This window comes from Pomacea canaliculata, linkage group LG9 (genome assembly GCF_003073045.1).
Source record: "Pomacea canaliculata isolate SZHN2017 linkage group LG9, ASM307304v1, whole genome shotgun sequence".
Classification (NCBI taxonomy): domain Eukaryota; kingdom Metazoa; phylum Mollusca; class Gastropoda; order Architaenioglossa; family Ampullariidae; genus Pomacea; species Pomacea canaliculata.
In genome coordinates this window covers 13,737,061-13,759,136 of record NC_037598.1, presented here as the reverse complement: position 1 = coordinate 13,759,136, position 22,076 = coordinate 13,737,061, and the positions used below count along the sequence as shown (strand labels likewise).

Sequence of the window (22,076 nt, the reverse complement as noted above, 5' to 3'; positions counted from 1 at the left end):
TTATTGTAAATTTGCTCTCGGCAGTCTTAATCAGATCTCAGAGTACATTATTTGATTCCATCTCAGCAGTATTTGTGTATTTTTGAATGCAGTCTCAAACAAAAATGAAGGTACTTGCATACTTTTTTGTAAATTTGCTTCTTCATTTTAGTACTTTAACTTAAAACAGTAACACATTGAAACCAAAATGAGTCATTTTGTTTCAAATTCTTGTGTCCGACAGATTTTCTGTCTGAAGTAAGGGTAAGGTTGCTAAGACCATTGGACTTGATTACTGTTAAAAAAGCGGATTATGATATTGATACATTAATGTTGATTTATTGCAGGTTGGTTAACATCATTGACTCTACAGGTGCCTCATCATATCATGGTTTCCTTCCAGTGCTGGTCAGGACATGTATTCAGCACATGATAGGTAGGAACATGGTCAAGTAAAGCTAGTTTCATTCTTAAATTGGTGACTATGCTTTCCAATCCTTATACTAAGTTACTGTACCAAAAGTTTGGGCGACTCATGAATTTCAAGCCAGACATGGCAGTCTTTTTTCATCTTGAACAATTATACCACTCCTTTCAAATAAGCTATTCCTATGAATATGCCATCAGATTTATCTTAAGAATTTTCATTTTAGGGTGCACTGTATTTAACATTATTGCTGTTGTACATCCAGATCCAGAAATGGAGCCTTTTCCTCAACAATATGCTACTGCACTCTTCTCATTTCTGTATCATCTTGCCAGCTATGAAAATGGTAAGAAGTATTTCTTTTTTATGTTTTAGTTGCAGTGATGTTTCTATAATAAAAGTGTTCTTAGATGTTTTAGCTTTACCTAAAATTTCAGTATGTTACATAAGTTGAATATAAATATATGAATAATAGTAAAATCTTGAGTGGTTGATAGGATCTATAGTTGTCATAAAGATTGAGCTAGAAATTGGTTTGGTTATTAGAATGCATTGGCAAAACGGATATGATTATCGGAGTAAACTGTCATTAATTTTGCTGTGATTTCTCAAGGGGTGGAAGCTTTGGTTGCCTGTGGAATGATGGAAGCCCTGCTGAAAGTTATTAACTGGTATTCTGATGGTCAGGAACATATTACGGTGAGTACAGCAATCTCTGATGATGAGTAACGAATATAGGGTCACAACACTTTGTTACTGTTGTTTTGACCTAAGCCAGTCTCATGAGTCAGCTTACATTGCTCTCCTTTCTGTGCCGTACATCATACAGGAAAAATTCAGCAGACACTATTTTTCTATTCAGGCCCTGCTGTTTGAAATTTTCTGCCCTTTTCGAATTGTGTTTACATTCAAAGCTTTCAAATATGGCCTAAAATTCATCTCTTTAAGAAATATCTTGCATAATCACATGTACTATTTTGCTTATTTCTTTATTCTTTATCTGTGCACTTAGTTCCCATTTTCTATCATCAGCTGTTTGCTGCTGCTTATATTTCTTGTATAGTTAGCCATTGGTTTGTCTTATAGTCTTCTTTGTGCAGTGCATTGAACTCGCCTTCACATGGGGAAAAGCACTTTATAAATTCAATTATTATTCTTCACTTTTGGTTAAGGTAAATTCTATAGTTGAAGTGAAAACAAATGGTTAAAACCTTGATGATTTTTTTGTGTTTAGTTTGTGACAAGAGCCGTGCGAGTGATCGATCTAATCACAAATCTGGACATGGCAGCATTTCAAGCACAGGGAGGCCTTCAGACTTTTATTAATCGTTTGGAGGTAAGCATGCAAAATTATGGATTTTGTTTGCATTTGTATTTGTGGTGGTGGGTACCTTGGAGATTAAATCACGTTGGTCAGTTTTCATTTATTCTGTAAAGTGTAAATGAAATAGTTGCATATTAAATATTTATGTATTGAAGGTTGTGTTTTTTTTAAAATGTGCAGCATGAGGTGGGGATATGTAGAAAGGAGCAGCCATTTGTGATTAAGCTGCAAAACCGTTTGCAAAACATTGAATCGCAGCCAGAGTCCCCGCCTGCCCCAATGGATACTGACATGGTACATAGTGAAGGAACCTGCACAGAATCATCCCCATCTACATCAGCAGGAGCTGCTAAAGAGAAGGAGAATGCTTATGTGGAAACCATTGATTTGCCTAGAACAGGTTCAGTCTCAGATTTTGAAAGCTCATGCATCCCACATTTTCACAAATTCAGCTATTTCTCTCTCTCCCACAGCTGGTGTGTGTACTCCACATCTGAATGTAACAAATGAAGACAGTGTATTTCTTACCAAACAAATAATTTGAATTGAGCAAACACAGCCACCCTTCGTCTACCCTCTTTATTTTCAAGGGGGCATGATAGTTAAATTACTTAAGGGGAAAGTAATAAAACTTTGCAGTAAATTCTTTTTCTCTAACCTTCTAAAAGATGACATGGTACAGTTTGCCTTTTGCCTTGACACACTTCCTTAATAAAGGGCAAAAAAAGTTTAAAAGTTGGCAATATTGGACCAGCGTAACTTAAAGAAGACTGCCAAATCTCACGCTTTGCTTCCATTCTGATAAACAGACATAATAAAAAGAAATGATAGTAAGTACTAGAAAAAGGAGAAGTTGGTACACTGTGCCACTTTTATATGTCTTGTTTATTAGCTTATGATGAAATAATGAATGACTAGTGTTTTTTTGCTTTCACAGGTGTGCAGTGTTTCCCACAACGAGCTGCTTTGCTCAAGTCAATGTTAAATTTTCTAAAAAAGGCCATCCCAGACAATGCCTTTGCTGAGAGCATGAGACACTGTAAGCATTAAAATAGTTACTTGCAACACAAGCTACAGCTTTGTTTACTTCCCTAAAACATTTTTTGAATAAATTGTACATTTGCAACAAAGTTAAATGCTAATTCATTTTTTTGAAATGTTAAAAATCTGAATTTGTGAAAGAAAATTCAGCTTTACTGAAAAATTAAGCAGGCAAATCCTGAGTTCCTATACATAAATATGTGATTAGTATTGACAAGGAAGATTTTTGCTTTTATTGCATTGTTTCTGCTTTGCAGTGATGGATGGATCCTTGCCCAAATCACTGAAACACATCATCAGCAATGCAGAGTATTATGGGCCTTCTTTGTTTTTGTTAGGTAAGCGATAGCTTCATCTTGTTGGTCAAAAGAATGTGGGGAGAGGACTGTTTAAATTTACTATGTAAATTGTTTACTTACCTCTTGGAGGAAGAATGCAGATTTTGATGCTTATGTGAAAAAAATGTTTTTACATTTTCATGTAGATGGTCTTGATTGTTCACCTTTGATCTCCTGAAGGGTATAGATTCTTGCATTACCAGTATGTTCTCTTTTAGAATTGAAGGTAAGAGCAGGCAGAGAAAATAGTTTAGGGTGACCTGGTCAAATTCAAAATAACATCAACATTTTATACCTCAATCTATGTAATAAATAAGGTTCAGTTGTGGTTTTTTTGGAAAAAATCTTTGTTTTGCTGCTAAATAGTTTCACTTTTTTACACCCACCCTCACTTTCATAGCTTCGTGCTGATATAAAAAATGGCTCTTGTTTGAGATCGTGCAAAGCCCAACATGTTGTGGATCATTAAAATCAGCATTCTTACCCTTGACTCACTAAATGAGTGAAAGACCTAAGCTTTAAATAGTTCCAAGCTATTTTCAAGTTTCCTAGGTCACCTTTCTGTAAATTGTTCATGGTTCAGTTCATTCCTTGTTACCCCTCGAGGAGCATAGGGCCACCTAATTGTTCATGGCTCTTTGATTATTTGGTAGGTAAAAATGCGAACCAATTGGCTCATATCCCTAGCAATGAGCACTTCCGTCATTATCAAAATAGTTGAAATTGCTTGTTTATTCCAACAGTTTGATGCGATTGATGCACAGTAAAGGGTTTTGATAAATGACCTATGATATTCTGTAACTTTCTTTTTAAAATACTTCTAGGCTTTTGAAAAAAAAATTTCATCGTATGTACTTAAAAACATTTTTGTGAGCTGTTTACATGATATTTTATCATTCTATAATAAAAATTCCATAACGAAATTAAGAACATAGATTTTATTTTTTGGAGTATTCTCCTAATATTATTTGACATGGTGCAGTACAATATTTCGTGATCCAAAAAGGTTGTTTTTTCAGTTTGCAAGTACGTTGTAAGTTAAATTTTTAAAAAAGTTCTTGTTGCCAGTCAAGGAGTTGTTCAAGTAGACTGTCAGAATGATGAAAGTCGGAGGAATGTTTTCTCTGTCATTTTGTCCTCTTTTGCATCCATGTGACTATTACATGTATGTCTTTGCAGCCACAGATGTTGTTACTGTTTACGTCTTTCAAGAACCTTCATTGTTATCTTCTCTTCAAGACAAAGGACTGACAGATGTAGTGCTTCATGCACTTCTGATCAAAGATGTAAGGTTCTGTGAGCAATAAAATGTTGGAACATGGATTGGATGCTGATTATTTATTCACTGTCATCAGTGTAGCTTTTATTTTAAATCTGAATGGATGTAGACTTAAGGACTTATATTTGTGCACAGAAGTTTTGAATGAACTGACTACTTCCAGCACAAGAAAAGGACTGTAATGGCAACTACAAAGCAGAGAAAGAAAGCTGACAAAAAATAATTTTAAAAAATTTTCAGGTACCAGCTACTAGAGAAGTATTGGCCTCCCTGCCCAATGTGTTCAGCGCACTGTGCCTAAATACAAGAGGATTAGAAGCTTTCGTGGCTTGCCAGCCCTTTGATCGCCTGTTTAAGGTTCTTCTGTCATCAGACTACCTGCCTGCCATGAGGAGACGACGCAGTGCAGATCCATTTGGTTAGTGTCTATTTGGAAACTTCATGAAGATGCAAGTCTTGTTATCCCAAATAATTAGCATTGTGATCTGCAGTTTGGGAAAAGCAATAGCCCATCTCCCTTGTGTAAACTTGCCCCCTTCCCACTGTTAAAGCACAGAATCGGGGAACTAGCACAGACTTAATGAATGTGTGGGAATGCCATTACTTTTTCTTGTCAACATGGCTCTCCATGATGCCTTTTCAAGCACGTATCTGATCCAGAGTGAATAAGGAAAAATCAGACTGAGAGAGCCATTGCTTTTACTGTTGCCCCCCCCCCCACCCTCCTCCTTTCCATTTGATATTTTTCCATCTATATGTCCCTTCCATTTTGTGTTTTCTGGAAAAAATATGGCTAACAGCAAGAAAAATGTTTCTGAGACCATTATTTGAAAAAAATGAATTATTGAACTCCTGGTTTAGGTGATACAGCCAGTAACCTTGGAAATGCGATGGACGAGTTGATGCGGCACCAGCCTTCATTGCGCGCTGATGCTACTAAGGCCATAATAAAGGTATAATCGCCACGCTTTTAGACTAAAGGTTTTTTTAAAAATTACTTCTTCATGATTCATTAGCAAGCACACATCTAAACCTCATGAAAATAAGATTTGCAAACATGAATAACAATTCTGAAATTTTGGTAAGGCCCTACATTTTATACATTGTTTGGTTTAATGACATTTGTTTTCTATGAATTTTAGCTGCTGGAAGAGATCTGTTCAATGGGACAGGACCCAAGTTCATCTGCCAGAAACAGCAGCCCAAGACAGAACAGGCAGGCACCTCCCCTCGGTCTCCGCAGCCTGTGGATGCAGGTTCATCTGATGAAGATGAAGAGGAGGAGGATATTCCTTCCACATCTGCATCGCAAATTCCCTCAAGTTCTGCTGTTACAGGTCCAAAGGGCAGCACTCAAGACACTATGCAGTGAGTTGATATTAACATTTTTTGGCCTTGATTACAAAATGTGAAAGGAGAGATAAAAGATCAAGAAATCATAAAATAAATCCTAAACATTGACCTACAGAAGGTGCCATATCCTTCCACCTCAACTGGTTCTCTGTGATGGCTGAACAAGCACGTATCTGATACAAAGTGAAAAGACAATACTTAAACTGAGAGGACCATTGACAAGATTATGTTTCTTTGAGTCATTTTGAAAAAAAGCCATGAAATGCAGTTGCATACTTGTTTTGTAGATACTGCATGCAGAAAAGATATTTTGCCTCTTCTGTACTATTCATGTTTATGTGTGTTAACACTTAAAATATTTTCAAAGCTGATACAACAGTAGGAGCAACTGCCTGTAAGAGCTTTAACCCTCTTAGCATGGCATAAAAGTTTAAGTATTACAGAGGCTAATAGCTGAAGACTGTGAAGACGACAGTGGGTGAAGTTTGTTTTTTATTATTGCTGCTTTCAGGTAAACAATAGACCAAGAAACATACATTTTTGGCAAAGAGAAAGCTTGAACTTTGCATTAAAAGTAATGAAAATTGCCTTCCACATGCTTTCCCGGCAAAGCCACGATAATGCTTTAAGGGTTAAGAGCATTTAAGAACAGTGTTTTTCCCTCCCATATTTTCTGTTTGTATTGCTTTAAGGTAAACAATTCTAAGATTTACATGACATTGCTACTTTTTCAATATCATTTACTTTTCCCTTGTTTGAAACATCAAGAAATGTAAACATGGATGCTGTTGTGTGTCCAAATTTTGACTAGGCTGCACAGAAACACACAGTAATTAAAAAAACAATGCAGTAATGGGTTCAATAAGCTGGAGATTTATTGTCCACCATCTTTATAAGTATTATCATTTCTGTCAGAAGTAACAGATTCAGCAGCAGACATTCTGTACTCATTTTCTTAGCCAGAAGTTGCAGGGTAATCGCATAAACATTAACATAATACTCTTTTATTAAGGAAATCTGTTTAAACGCTCAAGAAACTGAACCCTGAGGAAAGAGGTCTTGGCGTTTCATGACATAGTCATGGAATTTAGACAGGCATCAATGAGTGCACCACATTTCTGAGCAGCTGCTTATATGCCATCTTCTGTGTTCTAAGATCATTTTATAGACTGCCTACATAGTCTGAATGAAGAAGGATAATCTTTATGGTTAGGTAATTTCCTATTTCTTCCAAAGATTTCTGGCAAAAGCACCAGCTGTATGGCTCTTTAATTCATCACTTAGGTTTTTCAACTTTGAATGTTTTCCTAAAATTAACTATATTGTTATTTTGCAACTTTCTGTATTTTCCTGAACTTAATTTCCTTGTTCCATTGGATTTATGGAAAATGATTTGGCATTTGTTACAGAACCAAAACAACTCAAGAAAGGCAAGCTATTCCTTTAATGGAATATGTTCTTAATGTGGTGAGTTACATCTCTAAGCACCTTTGGTGTTTATTTTGATGGGAGGGTCTTGTTTACTTAAATTAGTTTCTTCTCAGTTGTGTTTTTAACACATATGCCATGGTTCAAGGTTTGTTGTTGGTTTAACAAGTAAAGACATATGCAAAACTTTCTTTACAGGGGAAAATGCAGTAGGTGAAGGGAGATCTGAACCCCAAAACCCCAATCCTTGCTGTCTTGTTCTAAATAATATGGAGAGATAGGGAGATAAAGGTGTCACTGTGTGAGGAGAGGGCACTGTTTGAACCCCATGCTGTCATTTTGGCATTCTGGGATAAATCAGTGCTATATAAAAAGTTACTGTCATTGGGCTGTCACTTTGTGTGGAAAGCCTGACAAAAAAAAAAAAACTAACAAATTTCCAGTTTTTTTATAGATTATCTTTAATTAGCGTTTAAAAATTAAACAAAGACTTGTCTCAATCTATGAAGTGTGATCAATATGTGATCAATAGATCCTATGTAAGTACTAGAATTCAAGTTTCATAGAGGGACTTGTAGTGTATGCATATATTTATACATTAACAGCGTAATGAGTTGTGGTAGGTCTCGTATTGTTTTGTGTATGAATGGTGTCTGATGTCTTATGCAATTCATTTGTTGCACGTTACTTGAAGCACAAAAAAGCAGTTTCTCTATGGCTGAGTGAGCAGTGAAAAAAACAATGGTCTTCATCCACCATCTGCTTTATAACTCTCACAGTGACATTCCTTTGAACATTCCTCGTTGTTATTTACGGGGGCTCGTTGAGCAGTGTGTGTTATATGTCATGCTTATGCAAGCTAAGTGTATGTTCATCCTATTACAAACTCCTGTGTCAATGATCTCATGATTTTTCTCCTCTCTAGATGAAATTTGTTGAGGCTATCTTGAGTAACAACTCTACAGACGATCATTGCCGAGAATTTGTGGCACAAAAAGGCTTGTTGCCTTTGATGGGTATTCTTGGGCTTCCCAACTTGCCTATCGATTTTCCAGCCTCACCAGCATGCCAAGCTGTAGCTAGTGTTTGCAAATCAATACTGGTGAGTTATAAATCTGTGTGATTTTCCTTCTTGGATTTTCAAAGTTGTTTTCATAAGATGGTGTCTATTGCTTGATTGGTATTTCTGCAGGATATAGGCTTATGTTACAGCATTCAATTTTTGCAGTTATATTAAGTAATGGATAATCTTAACGATGATGAAAAGGATAACCTAGTATGAGCATTATTTTGGCTGAACTTGGTACTTGGGGGGAATCTCTATTTGCCGAGTTCCCTCAGCGGTATCATATTTGATTACTCATGTCTCCAATCTCTTAAGATATTACAAAGTTCTTAGATCACCTTTATATCATTGTTTCTAGCTTACAGAAACCCCAAGGGTTTTGGTCTATGGCTAAAGACATGATGTAATTTTGTTTTTAAAATACATTTTTTTAATTGAAATTGTTTATTTGTAGGTTACATTGTAGATGCTCAAAAACTTTTTTGTGCACTGTTTATGTAACATTTTATCCCTGTATAAGGGTGGGGGGACTCTTAAAGATATTCAAAACACAGATTTAAACTTTTGGAGTATCCTTTTGATCTTTAAGTGACAGAATTTTGTATGCGCACAGTTGCATTTATCCTTAACTTTTGAACTCTCTTTTTTTTTTTTTTTTTTTTTTTAAATGCTCATACCTTCTCATTTGACCAGTGACACAGAAAATCTGCATGGGAATGAACAAAAGTAGATTCTTTATCAAGTTGTAAATGAGAAAAAGCCCTTGTTGATTTAAAAAAATATTAAGGTCAGCACCCCATTCACTTTTTTTTTTTCTTTGGTCAGACACTCTCACGCGAGCCTCAGGTGATGAAGCAGGGATTGTTGCATCTCAACGATGTGCTCCAGAAACTGGAACCCTTGCACAGGCCCTTGCCTGAACCAGGAGGCTCAGTTCTTCTACAGGAACTAGCATCCACTGCCTGTCAGCCTGATGCAACCCTCTCACCACAGGCCACGCCTCTTCTGCATGCCCTCGCTGCAGCACATGCTTACATCACCATGTTTGTGCATGTGTGTAGAATGGGGCAGGTGAGTTCATTTTAAATCTTCTTGGTTTTAATCTGGTGTTTAGTATCGTGTGTTATAGGTTTTCTGCCTTTATTGGTCATTGTCCTTGATCGTGTACATTGTTGGGATCATTGTTATTTATTTCTTATATGTTTTTATCTGATTTAATGTAGACTTTTTAAGTTATTTGTTTTATAGCACCCTTAGCTCATTGAGTCCTTCAGCAGCTTCAAGACTGGGCTTGCCCACCCATGTCATTCAATAATTTTACTACAAAACTATGTAAACAAAAAGGCATGAACTCCAGTCCTTTATCTAGGCACATCCCAAAACCATTCATTTTGGGAATATGATTTGATATACCTAATTTGTATTTACAAGAAAGTGCAGTTTGACAGTGGAATGAGGTATGAGTGGTTATCTTCGCTTTGAATTTTAATTACAGTTTGATTTATATTTAGTTTACCTATAATTTTTTAAATAATGCTTCATATTCATATTTGTACCTATCTGGAGATCATAAAGGTTAAGACTCAGGCTAAAAGTTTTAGGACTTTGCTGAGGTGTTTGTGTTTTTTGTTTGTGGATATGTTGCACTGTAGTGGATGTAGTATGTCCACCTGTTGAAGTGTTCAGCTTTCTTGTCTCTGATTCTTAATTATTAGTATTACCCCTTCACTTTGCTTTTAAAAGCAAAAGACATTAAGCAGAGTGTGGTAATAATGTCATCTAAATATAGAGATGCTTATGCTAAGTAGTTTTCTTTTTTTGGGGGTGTTTGCAGAATGACATCCGCACCATCTCGGTAAGCCACTGGGGATCAGAACTGGGGTTGACAGTGCTTAAAAGTCTGAGCCAGCTGTACACATCTCTAGTGTGGGAAAGCACTGTGTTGCTTGCCTTGTGCAGTGAAGACATTCTTCCACCTGGATGTCAGTTTGGCCGTGCAGACATGGACCGCATTATTCCCAAAGACATACAGGAAAGTGCTCCTAAAGATGGCATTAGTGTTCCAGAAGCTGCTGGAAAGCCAAGAGAGGAGGAGGAAGGTAGCCCTCACAGCAATGGCATGAGTGCTGCCATGGAATCATTAACTACATCTGAGCATGTTGGCAGCCCCATGGAGGTGGCCAGTACACTGACAGACAACTTTATTGGGTGTGGTACTAGTGGTAGCAGCATTCAAGGTGGCAGTGGCGACACAAGCACTGGAAGTGCTGACAAGGAGACAACTGCTGGGTTGTCCACCACAGGAAGCACTGGTGCAGTAAACAAAAAGCCCAAAATGTCCACGCAGCTGCAGGCACAGATTAGGCAGCTCAAACCTTTGTTGTCCGTGTCCTCTCGTTTGGGGCGTGCACTGGCAGAACTGTTTGGACTTCTAGTCAAGCTGTGTGTGGGCTCACCTGTTCGACAGCGTCGCAGCCACCATCAGTCTCCCAATCAGAACTCTCCACCATCAGCTGCTGCACGAGCAGTGGCTTCTGCATTAACACGTCTTCTCACCAGCGGTCTTTCATGGGAGCCTCCTCGCTATGCACCGGTACCAAAACTCCGGTATGTGCCAAATCGGCTGCATTCTTGGAGCATGTTTGCAGATGGATGTTTGAAGGAGTGTTGGACATGATGCATAGCTTGTGCATGTTAATAATTTTATGCATTCAGCTGCTGGAAGCATCTTGCTCATATTTTTGTGATTTGTTCTGCAGATTAACATTCCTTGTTTGCTCTGTTGGCTTCACAAATCCGATGCTTTTTGATGAGAAAAAGCAACCTTATCATTTGATGCTGCAAAAGTTTGTAACATGTGGAGGCCAGGCAGCTTTGTTCGAGTAAGCACTCTCTTACCATTCATTTATTTATTTGCTTATTTCATTATCCACATTTTACTGTTGATTGTATACAAGATCAGCATGAAACCAGTTATTGTACTTTTAATATTATCATTTCTTGATTTGTTACTCCTTAAGTGGTCAAGGAGCTTAACAGCAGAGTCAGTAAAGATTAACTGTCCCAAATGTTTGAATAGCTAAGGAGAAATGAAGATTTGCATAATCTTGTGAGGATAGGTCAGATAAAAGATGCTGTAATAAGTTTAAATGGCATGAGTACCATCAGGATTGGACTTTATTACATTACAGAGCCTTTTCCTGGGCGTTGTCTATTGGTGGAAAAGTGCCTTTAGCAGAAGGTTTAGAGCACCCAGATTTACCAGGTAAGCTGAATATTTTATACTTAAACAATGACAATTTTTGTGGTTCTGGTTGATACTATCCAGATTTCCTGTCTGATCCTGACCAAATCTTTCAGAAGTAATTCTTTTGTCTGCAAATAGGTTCTAGCCTATTTATGACTAATAATAATGAGCACATTTATACAGCACATTTCTCAACTGCAAAGAGTGCACATTACCAAACAAGTATCATCAAAATACAGATTCAGAATGAAAAGCACTTGTTGAAACATAGGTAAAAATGAAGATTATACAAAGACTTAACAACAGAATATAAGATAGAAAAAATGCTGCACAGAGGCAGTCCACAACACTGCATCAAAAGGATAACAGCAGGGTTGGGCAGTCATGATGAGTTGCAGTCTACAGTTGTGTGTTAAACTATTTGAGAAACATCGGTCTTAACCAGACGAGTAATTATTGTGCCCATCGCCCAAGAGGCCCAGTGCAGGTGTTGATGCGTGTCTTCAAACTGACAAGTAGACACATGGTTGTCCATATTTGGTGTGCACACAGATTGCTAGTAGAAATGTTGCATCAACATAATAGCAGTGCTGATCAGTACACAAGCAATTTGAAGGTTTCGGTCTTTGCTAATGACGCTTGTAGATTCAGAATCTAAAATGAAGGGAATTGGTTTAGTGATAAGAATGTATAAGATTTGCAGTAAGATAGAGAAGATGACACATAAGCTGTAAAGAAAATTTAAGCCAGTACTGAGCACATTTTAGCAAGTTTGTGAGATACCCACTGAGAGCAAGAGAGATGGTGGCAGGGAGGAAGCACTTCAGCAAGACTCACATGCTGGCTGGCATCATCATTCTTTTCTTTCCTTCATTAGCAAGGACCCACGTCATTCCCTTTAAGTATTTTTTACATTTCTGCATGGCAGCCTGTCAGAAGATTGCCCATCAAAATTACCTTAATGTTTATCTTCCTTTCTTGCTGGTTCAACAGCCTAAGCACAGGCCATCTTAATGTCTGTAGAATTCTTGCATGCATGTGAGTAATATTACTTGTGTGCACACGTGAAGGTAACTGATAGCTGTTTCTGAATTGTTCCCTGAATAGTATATAGGTATGGAGGGCATGAAAGTGCACAAAAGAGAGACGAATAAGTGATAATGACGAAGTGGAAATGACCTGTTGTCCTTGTCGTGTAAGAGAGTGAGTACAGTGAGAACCCATGTACTAGTGTTTCAGTATTTTTTATTAGGCTGATCACACTGTTGTTAATGATATTTTTTTTTTCATTTGACTTTTGCAAAAGTGACAAAGATCAAATGGACTTTTATGTGCTTTACAGAAGGGACTGGAGAATTCCTGGATGCCTGGCTTACCCTTTTGGAGAAATTGGTGAATCCCAAGACTGTTCTTGAAACACCTCACTCCATTCCTGGCAAACCCAAGATCCCCAATCAGCCTCCTGCCTTTAATGCTACTCAGTACCTTATCAGCACTCAAAAGGTAACCCATCTTTGATGATTATTATGTATTTCTGTCATAAACAAGACAGGAAAAAGCAGTTTTGCATATGATGCTTTTTCCATAGCTTTGTTTTTTTTTTTTGGAGTTTCCAGGTGGTGGCTTATAAGTGGGAGAAAATTGCAGATGTGGCTATATGCATCTGGTAGAGAAATATTGTTACATTGTTTTGTTCAATAGTAATGTTGGCATCTGACATTTTCACATGGCAAGTCTGATTAAAGTCAGGGGAATATTATTAGCTATCAAAAGTCAACCTTTACAATTTTTGTGAACTAGAGACTAATCTAAAGAATGATTAAAGAACAGTTGTTATCAAAGAAGTCTAGAAGATAAAAGCATTCAAACATGGTAACCGCCAACCCACTTTTCCCCTTGAACTCTGCCCCCCAAAAAATTGTTGGTGTGAAAATATTAATTTGAGCCAAAGTAATGTTTATACCAGATATCATTTCTTATCCTTGAGTTTATCAATTTCTAAATAAAACTTCAAAAGTTCAATGCTGTAGCACAATCCTGTCTTGAGACCTTTGTGTTTGCATTCAGGCCAAAAATAACAGTTGGAGAAATAAGCGACAGCCCTAAAATTCAACAAATATCTTGATTATTAACCATGTTGAGATAATAGAATATTATGAATGTTCAACATGTCCTTTATCCACTATTCAAGTGATTTTTTTCATTAAACCATGTAGAACTATGTATATTGTGTCACTAAAGACAGTGACTGACTTTATATTTGTTATCACTGTGCTCAAAATTAATAAAATATGTTTGGTCATAGCAACATAACAGTCTTTTGAATAAGTGGGTCATATTGCATACCAGCAGAAAGAGCATTTTGCTTTTCAAGGAAAGATATTTCTTTGTGTAGTAATATACTAGATGACTATGTGTAGATTGCACTATTAGCTTGAGTTTTGTGTTTCTGTTTCATTGGTCATTTCTGACCAATCAGCAGACAGCTAGAATTGAGGTAACTAGTAGTCAAAATTTTAATTCCAAAATTGGTATTTCAGGAACAATTGCTGGGTGGGTATGGTGGACACCAATATTTATGAATCCTGTGGACACTAAACCTCTAGAAAAAAAAATTTTAATTATGTATTATGGCTGTAAGCACCATTTTTAAATTGTGCAGTCGCGTCAAAATTTGAACACATGGCAGCCGTGTTCATGTTTCTTGGGGTGGGGGAGGGGGGACAATTGTTATGTATTAAGTTGAAGTTGTATGTAGGAAAACAATATTTATACTTTCCATGAATCAGGAGTCTTCCTAACAGAATTACTTAACTTTCAAAATCACATTCTCAGTTTCCTCTTTTTGGTAGGTGTGAACAATTATCCAGATTTATCCAGGTCACCCCCAGAACTACCATTTTTTGAGCTGCTTCTTGCCTTAAGTTTTTAATTTTTACAATTAATTTAGAATGGCAACCCATTACCATGTAAGCAACTCAGTGCTTTTGTCATCTCATAAGAAAAAAAATGTTTCTATCTAGGCTGCCTTTAGTGCTGTGATGAATCTGTGGAACAAGAAACCTTTGAAAATGTATGGCAGCCACATGTGTGAATCTTTGCTGGCTATCTTCTGCCATATCATTCGGGGAGAGAGCATTATCAAGGTTGGTATAACTCTTGTTGCCAGCAGTTCATGTTTAAAATTCTTTCCTTAGAAATAAACTATACCATTAGCCTATGCAGTTCATGACATTTGTTTGTAGTTGTCTTTATCTGCAATCTTTACTGTAGTTTATTGTTAATGATCATAATACCATTTTGCCCACTGGTTTGTTCAGGAGCAACTAGCTAAAGAGAAAGAGGAGGAGAGTGCAGATGGGGCTCCCTCAAATGCTGAGACTGAAGTATCGCAAAGGCGCACGAGGACAAGTGCAGCAGCAGTTAACCCACAGCATCTTCAGCAGGTTAGTTGGTTTTGCAAAGAGTTTGGCTGTGGTTAGAGTTTTCTTTGGAAACATGTTTTAGCCTGAGAAAAGGATGGCATGGATTGGTGTGCATTGTTAGATGTTGCATACTTAATGTTGACATCATCTTTGTTCTGAAATGAGTTCATGGTGTGTAGAAATGTTTTTCACTTATAATATTTGTGCTTCATTAAAAGCCCAAATACCAATAATTTTTTTCCCTTAAGTACCTTTTATTTTGTTGGTGGTGGTGTTTAGCTTACTCCAGACATCATCATTTTTGATTCATTTTGAACAGCTGATGGACATGGGATTCACTCGGGAGCATGCACTGGATGCTTTGATGAACACTACCTCCCTGGAACAGGCAACAGACTACATTCTGTCTCACCCACCACCACAGCCTTTCCTGGGCAGGGGTGCTTCTCGAGTGAGTCCATGAGATTTAGTCTTGCTTTAGAGACTATATTTATGATTTTCACAAAGCCATTTTTATTTAGTTGCTGTTTATTTGTGTGTTATGCTTGTGATGAGTACCTGTAAATATTTGCAGATAATTTTGGAGATAGTAGGTTATTCATTTGTCTTTTAATGCCCGTTTCCCAAAGGGAGCTCACTTATGTGTAAAGCATCATTAAAGCTAGCAAAAGGCAGGTACTGTTTTATCTAACTTCCTGAAGAATTTTTCCTCTGAGAGAAATACAACGAGGTAAACTAACTCTGTTACATTTTCACAGGTACTGGGAATGGAGGTGGACTTGTCTGACGAAGAGCAGATGATGAGGGCTATTGCTTTATCACTCGGCGAAAGTGTTGTGATGTCTACAGACCAAGTATGCCAATGTCTTAACATTCAACAGAGCTAAGGGTGATAGAATATTAATAGTGGTCATCCTGTGTGTTAGTGCTGATTCTGCTTCTGTGGGATTTTTAATTATTATTTATTAAAAGCACAGGTAGGACCTTCCTATGTGCAAAAGATGGGTTGGCACATGATGTGTCTTGTCTTGTTTGGCAGGTAGATGTGTCTAAAGCAGATGCCAAAGATGATGAAGATGAGCAAGAAAAGCAGGAGCAGGAAGAGCCTCTAGATAAGTCTGTGTTGGATGACTTCACAAAAGGGATGTTACCAGGTGTGGCTTTACACAAAAATATAACAGGGCTTCTGCTTACGCAAAAAATTGCGTACAATACTCATTAAAAGTTCGGAGGACCCCTTCAATTTTCGTCAATGGGGTCCCCTTCAAATTTGGGCAAAGAACAGGGACCCCTTAAAAATCTGAAGGAGTCCCTGGGACCCCAAAGAATTTTGTCTTAGCAGAAGCCCTGTATAACTTAAAATTTTAAATGCTATATTTAGCATTGTGCTAAATGAACAGGTGGGTATGAGCAAAGACTGAGGTATAGTTTTATTTTTAGGTTGTTTGAACCTCCTGGATATGCTGCCTGAAACTGTTTATCGTGTGTGTGACTTGCTGAGTGTGGTTACCCAACGAAATGGTGCAGAGTGGCGCAGTTCCATGCTTGCTACTGTTGTTTCAGAGGTGAGATCACTGTTCTAGTTTTACGTGCTGCAAGTTTTTTTGTAGTTAACATTCCTGTTTTATAAATCGATCTTTGCTTACAGTACAGTTTCAAAATATTTTTAGCAGATGCTGATGCTCAGAGGTAAGGTTTTTTTTTTTTTTTTTTTTTTTTGCAGACTAGTTGGCAAGTATATTATATGCTAAGTCAGTGGTATTTTTTGCAGGTGTATTCTCAAGCACAGTATGTGCTGAAGGTTGCATCCAGCAGTACTGCTAACCAGGAAACCGTAGAGAAGTTATCTTCTTCGGAAGAGGCTCTCAAGTTTAGCACACGTCTCCACTTACTGAGCCTGCTTCTGGAGGTTAGTCAGTATGGCTGTGATGTATTATTTTGTTTCTTTCTATGCAATGTCAGACTTGGAAAAATGCCAATCTGCCATTTCAGGCTTTTCACAAATAAGCATGGATGTTGACAGTGTGCATTAGTTCTATGCTGCTGCTGTAAAAAAATTATTCTTAAAGCAAGCTTATAATATCTCGGTATGTCTGACTACATGGGAAATACTTCTACAGCTACATTCAGTAAAGACAGCCACGCAAAAGTTCATCCAAGATTAATGGTGACCATGATAATGAACAAAACTTCCATGCTGATCTTTTTCACATTACAGCCTGCAGTGAAATCTGTGTGTGCCATATGCAGTTCTCATAATTGCTTATCCATATGTAATATTTTTCCTTCCTAGTGACTTAAAACTGTAGCACTATAAATCTCAGAAACAGCTTACTCTCATGAAAGTCAAAGCAATGGCTGCTGCTGGCTGAGTTATGGTGAATAGGTTGATGTATCTGCATCATCATGTACTTGCTTATCTACAGTCTCTAGCAATTCCTTACCTTTTCCTCTGTTTTGGGCAGGAAATGAGCCTAGCCTGTGCAGAGGCCATTCAGAAGGGACACCTGCTGGAACTACTGGTGGAAGTACTGATGGCAACGCATGATCTGCTTGCCTCTTTCAAAGACGTTGCAACTCCAAAGTAAGATCCTGTATTCATTTTGTCTTATCTCTAATTGGCAGCCGTCTGCTTGTACATTCACTTTCTAAACTTGCTCAAATTTCTTTAATATTTTGACAATCTGCAAATGGTAAGAGCATTTTTTGCATGAAGGTCTACATAGAATAAGTTTTTTTTTATGTATGTGTAATCATACATAGTATATACCTAGAGCCAAGCTTTATATTAGATTCCAGAAGCCAAGTTTGGGAAAAAGTTTTTGGTTTGTTTTAAATATGACATTCATCGGGGCCAAATAATTGGGAACATGCTTTTCACAGGTGGCTGGCTCCACTTCTTCTCCTCCTTGATCTTTTTGAGAAAATAACAGTGATATCACAGAGAAAGGCTGAAGCCAGTGCACTGCAAGTAAGTTTGCGCCTGTTGCTTATCTCCTGACATTGTAGTGATGAGTTATCCTTGATGTGGCAGTGTGTCAAGAATGTGTTAACTAAATGGGAACTAGGGACAAAAAACACTAAGAATTCAGTCATTACAAATTTATGTTAATGCTTCAAGTTAACAATCTCACTCTTTAACTGATCAATCCTTTGCTGACAACACTTAGCTGTATACCAGCTGTTCTCCTTCTCTGGCATACATTGCTATCCAGACCATCCAAGATTGTATTTCTGATATTAGACAGTGGATGACCCACAACAGGTTAAAACTGAATGGCAAAAAGACAGAAACTTTAATTTTTTCAAAGAGGAGAGCCCGAGTTTACCATTCAGTGCCTGTCTCTGTTCAGGTAGGCGATGCCAATGTTCCTTTTGTTACTTCAACACAACTTAGGTTACATAATGTCTGCTGATATGTCCCTTGATAAGCATATTTTTCACATTTGTCATTCTGCATATTATGAGCTCCGGAAGATCAGCTCCACTTGCCATACTCTGTCCATCTCAACCACCAGAATTCTCATCTGCTCATTTGTTCTGTTGAAACTAAGTTAATGCAACTCTCTTCTTGTTGGCTGTCCACAATACTCATTAATAAGCTTCAGAAAGTGCAGAACTCAGCTTCTCATCTCGTTTTTTGTACTCGCTAATGTGAACATGTCAGTCGACTTCTTCACTCTCTTCATTGGCTACCAGTTAAAGCTAGAATCGACTAAAAGCTCTCAGCTGTAAGCTATGGATTCTTTGAAGGCTCCTCCCCTACTACTTTACCGAAATCTTGTCTGTCCACACTCCTGCTTAAAACCCTGGCTTTTCATCAGACTCACACATTCTATCCCTCCCTCCCACAAAGACAGTCACATACGGACACCGGACGTTTTCCCTCTTATACTGCTAAGCAGTGGAACTCTCTTTCACATCACATTCACCACTCGGACTCCAAGGCTACATTCAAACGCTCTCTGAAAACATATCTGTTCACAAAGTACTATCCCTGAAATACTATCCTTAAATCCCTGGCAATACTGTCTGTCATGTAATGACTTCATCTTAGACTGTTTACACTATCTACGTACCTTCATTGCTTTACGTTTTACTTTTTTGTACCTTATCTTTATGTTGTTCAGTGTGCCTACACATACTTACTGTCCACTGACTGTTATCTTTCATTTATCATTATTGGTCTGCGCAGAGAGTGCAGTCTATCTTGGTCGTGATGCTGCATGTTACCATTATGATTATTAACAGAGTATTTGAGATGGCAAATAACTTGACGTTCACTAAAATTTAGAATGCAGGTATCAACTCCTTTCTGTGTATTTCACCTGAACTTTTTTTTCGCAGCCCCAATTCTTCTATTTTGTTTTTATAGGGTTTTTCCCCCCTTTGCCCTTAGAATTCTATTCTGATGACAGATTTTGTACCATGTAAAGTTTGTGTTGAGTTCTGAAATTTCATATTAAATACTTCAGGCGGGTTGCACCACCTGGAAATGGTTTGATGACAGTACTGGCAGATGGTGCAAGTACAGCATAGGCAACAACAAATCCATCCATGATGCCTATGTAGCTGGGGAGAGTGCAGTCAGGTAAGCTTGCTTGTCATTGAGCAAAAGGTCTTCATAGATTTTCTTAAGAGCAGCAAGAGAATGTTAGAGAATGTAGCAATGCAGAGTTCCTCAAAAGCTGTGGCTTTAAAATGCAAAATGAAATGAAATTTAGTAAATGAAAGAATGTCAGTCATGATCATAGACTTGGGTTTGTCACATCACAGTCCTCAATACTTTCTTATCATATGGTTTTATTTTCATTTTATATATGACAGGTTTCAAGCAGGCCGTCGCAAGTATTGTGTGCAGTTCAATACCATGGTTCAGGTAAGAGATGAACTGGTAAAGTGCTTTATTTTGGATATAGATTGAGTCCTTATGTTATAGTGCAATGATTATTTTGCACAAGTTCTTCCAGATATGCGATGCAGAGGGCCTTTTTTTTAAAAACACTTTTGAGATAAATGTGTTGTCACTAGGCTATTTAGAGTTTGTAGCATCTCGTTACCATGGGCTTAGGTCATTGATACTGAAATAATTTACCAGACAAAAAGCAAATTCAAGATCATGTCATTCAGACTGGAAAAGAAAAAAGTGTTGTATTAGAGCTTAAGCACTTAAACTTAAGTGCTTCTTTTCTCCTGTCAGTTGAATGAAGAGACAGGCAATCGGCGCCCAGTTATGCTGTCTATTAATACTGCTGATGAACGAACAGCAGCTGCTAAAGAAGATGGAAAGTTGGGTCAGGCTAAATGTGAGTATAATTTTGTAAAAGTCCTTCAGTGCTATCCTCCTCTCTTTCCCTCTCCCACCCCTCAACTCACAAAATTACTGCAACATGTTGGCATAAATGCACAAATATAGCTTTGTGTGTGGTACTTAATTTCCAAAACATGAAGGCATGTTCCACTTCTCTGCAGCTTCATCAGAAGAAAACATAATGGAAACTGAACCATCAGAAGGAAAAGTTGAAAAACCTGTTTCTTCACCTCCTTTGGTTGGCTTGAATGATGATCAGGTCACTCAGATAATCAGGTAGCCATTTTATACCTTGATACATAAGCATATATTTTAAAAGTATTTATCCCCTCTCACCATCCATGTTTCATTAGGATTTGGAGCAGAAGATCTAATGAGAAGAGTTAATGAGTCAACTTTTAACCGTGTAATGTAACATAGAATTGCTTATCTTTCAGGTCACTGGTGTCTTTGATAAGCATACCAGTAGAGTCTGAGACACTACATGCACTTTTGCGATTGGCTCTGCGCTTGACTCGAGACCACAATCATGCTAAGCTCTTTGCGGGTCTTGGTGGTCCACGTCTGCTGCTGAATCTTACACAGAACGTAGCCTTCCAAGGCTTTCTTTCGCTAATCACTCTTCTCTTCAGACATATCCTAGATGAATTTATTGCTCTGCGACAGTGCATGGAGAAGGTAATGCAGTCAATTTTTAAAATGATACATTTGTCTTGTATTTCTGTTTTTATTTATTGTGCTTTTTCTGTGTCTCTCTATTATGCATCATTTTGCTTACACTGCCATATCTTTAGTGGTCTTTTAAAGAAGACAACCTTTGACTGTTTTTGCATTTTGTTGTTTCTACACTACATTCCACTTGCAATTTGGATTGCATACAATTTTGTTTATATAAACCAGTTCAAAAGAATGCAAGAGAATTATGTGAACAAATGCTTGCAGGTGATGCGGAGTGCCTGTGCTGGGATGGGATCGAGTGCCAATGGAGTAAGCAATGGCAGCATTGGCTCAAAAGAGGTGCATTATGTGCTCCGTGTGCTGGGCCCTGCAGCCTGTCGGTCATTCGAGATCTTCAAGGGTGTCGCTTGTGACACTTTGCAAATTGGTCTGCCTCCTCAAAACAAAATTCTTAGAGGTATAAATCTACTTTAACAAACTGCAGGTGCTGTTGAAAACTCAGACAATAATTTCCATGAAGCCTTAAGACTACTCATCAGTCAAGGGGATTTTTTGTTTTTGTTTTCAAACAATACATAGTAGCATGTTTGTAGAATTTAATGGGTTATCTTTGGAAAGAGATGCTTGCACCAGTTAATTGAGTTGACATTGGGACCTTAAAATTCTGAGTGGTTTTTCTGAACTGTGTGATTATTCTGCACTATGCATAGTAATGAAATGCTATTGAGATATGCTTATATTGAGCACAACTTTGCACCATGTTGAAGGCACCTTGCTCATATGAGTATGATATGATATCTAGGGTGTTTTAAAGACAAGAACTTACTCCAAAATGTAATTTCAGATGAGGATGAAGCACGTTACACGGGTCCAAATGCCCCACAGATCTTAAAATGCAATACCTTGAAGCTGATGGACTTTACCATGGATCCTGCCATTCATGAGTTCATCTGTGACTTGCTAAATGCTCTGATTGTAAAATACAACTGGAAGCAAGATGATGGTAAGTCTGCTAATATGTATAACAGGCTGATAAAAGTTATATTTTGTTGCGGTGCAGTCAAGAGAACTTCTCCTGAACTGCAGTGTCAGGTGCCTGGTAAATGACTGCAACATCAAATGAATTCTTGTCTACTATCAGTTCAGCATATGGACTGTGCTAGTTCAAGATATCATACAT

At 37.7% G+C, this 22,076-nt stretch overlaps 1 protein-coding gene across 1 annotated transcript in view; it reads left to right on the top strand.

The window, feature by feature from the left end:
- LOC112572910 (E3 ubiquitin-protein ligase HUWE1-like) overlaps window positions 1-22,076 on the top strand; it is a 45,729-nt gene that overhangs the window by 7,252 nt on the left and 16,401 nt on the right. Inside the window, 35 exon segments of the mRNA XM_025252900.1 lie at window positions 327-415; window positions 672-752; window positions 1,020-1,105; window positions 1,641-1,742; window positions 1,911-2,130; window positions 2,668-2,769; window positions 3,029-3,109; window positions 4,289-4,395; window positions 4,629-4,806; window positions 5,250-5,341; window positions 5,531-5,561; window positions 5,564-5,756; window positions 7,151-7,208; window positions 8,095-8,271; window positions 9,061-9,306; window positions 10,070-10,842; window positions 10,995-11,117; window positions 11,427-11,500; window positions 12,825-12,985; window positions 14,506-14,628; window positions 14,803-14,928; window positions 15,227-15,358; window positions 15,666-15,761; window positions 15,947-16,061; window positions 16,348-16,472; window positions 16,679-16,816; window positions 17,373-17,491; window positions 17,791-17,878; window positions 19,383-19,498; window positions 19,735-19,786; window positions 20,108-20,213; window positions 20,380-20,494; window positions 20,656-20,896; window positions 21,161-21,353; window positions 21,741-21,899. Coding sequence (XP_025108685.1) covers window positions 327-415; window positions 672-752; window positions 1,020-1,105; window positions 1,641-1,742; window positions 1,911-2,130; window positions 2,668-2,769; window positions 3,029-3,109; window positions 4,289-4,395; window positions 4,629-4,806; window positions 5,250-5,341; window positions 5,531-5,561; window positions 5,564-5,756; window positions 7,151-7,208; window positions 8,095-8,271; window positions 9,061-9,306; window positions 10,070-10,842; window positions 10,995-11,117; window positions 11,427-11,500; window positions 12,825-12,985; window positions 14,506-14,628; window positions 14,803-14,928; window positions 15,227-15,358; window positions 15,666-15,761; window positions 15,947-16,061; window positions 16,348-16,472; window positions 16,679-16,816; window positions 17,373-17,491; window positions 17,791-17,878; window positions 19,383-19,498; window positions 19,735-19,786; window positions 20,108-20,213; window positions 20,380-20,494; window positions 20,656-20,896; window positions 21,161-21,353; window positions 21,741-21,899 — 5,018 coding nt within the window.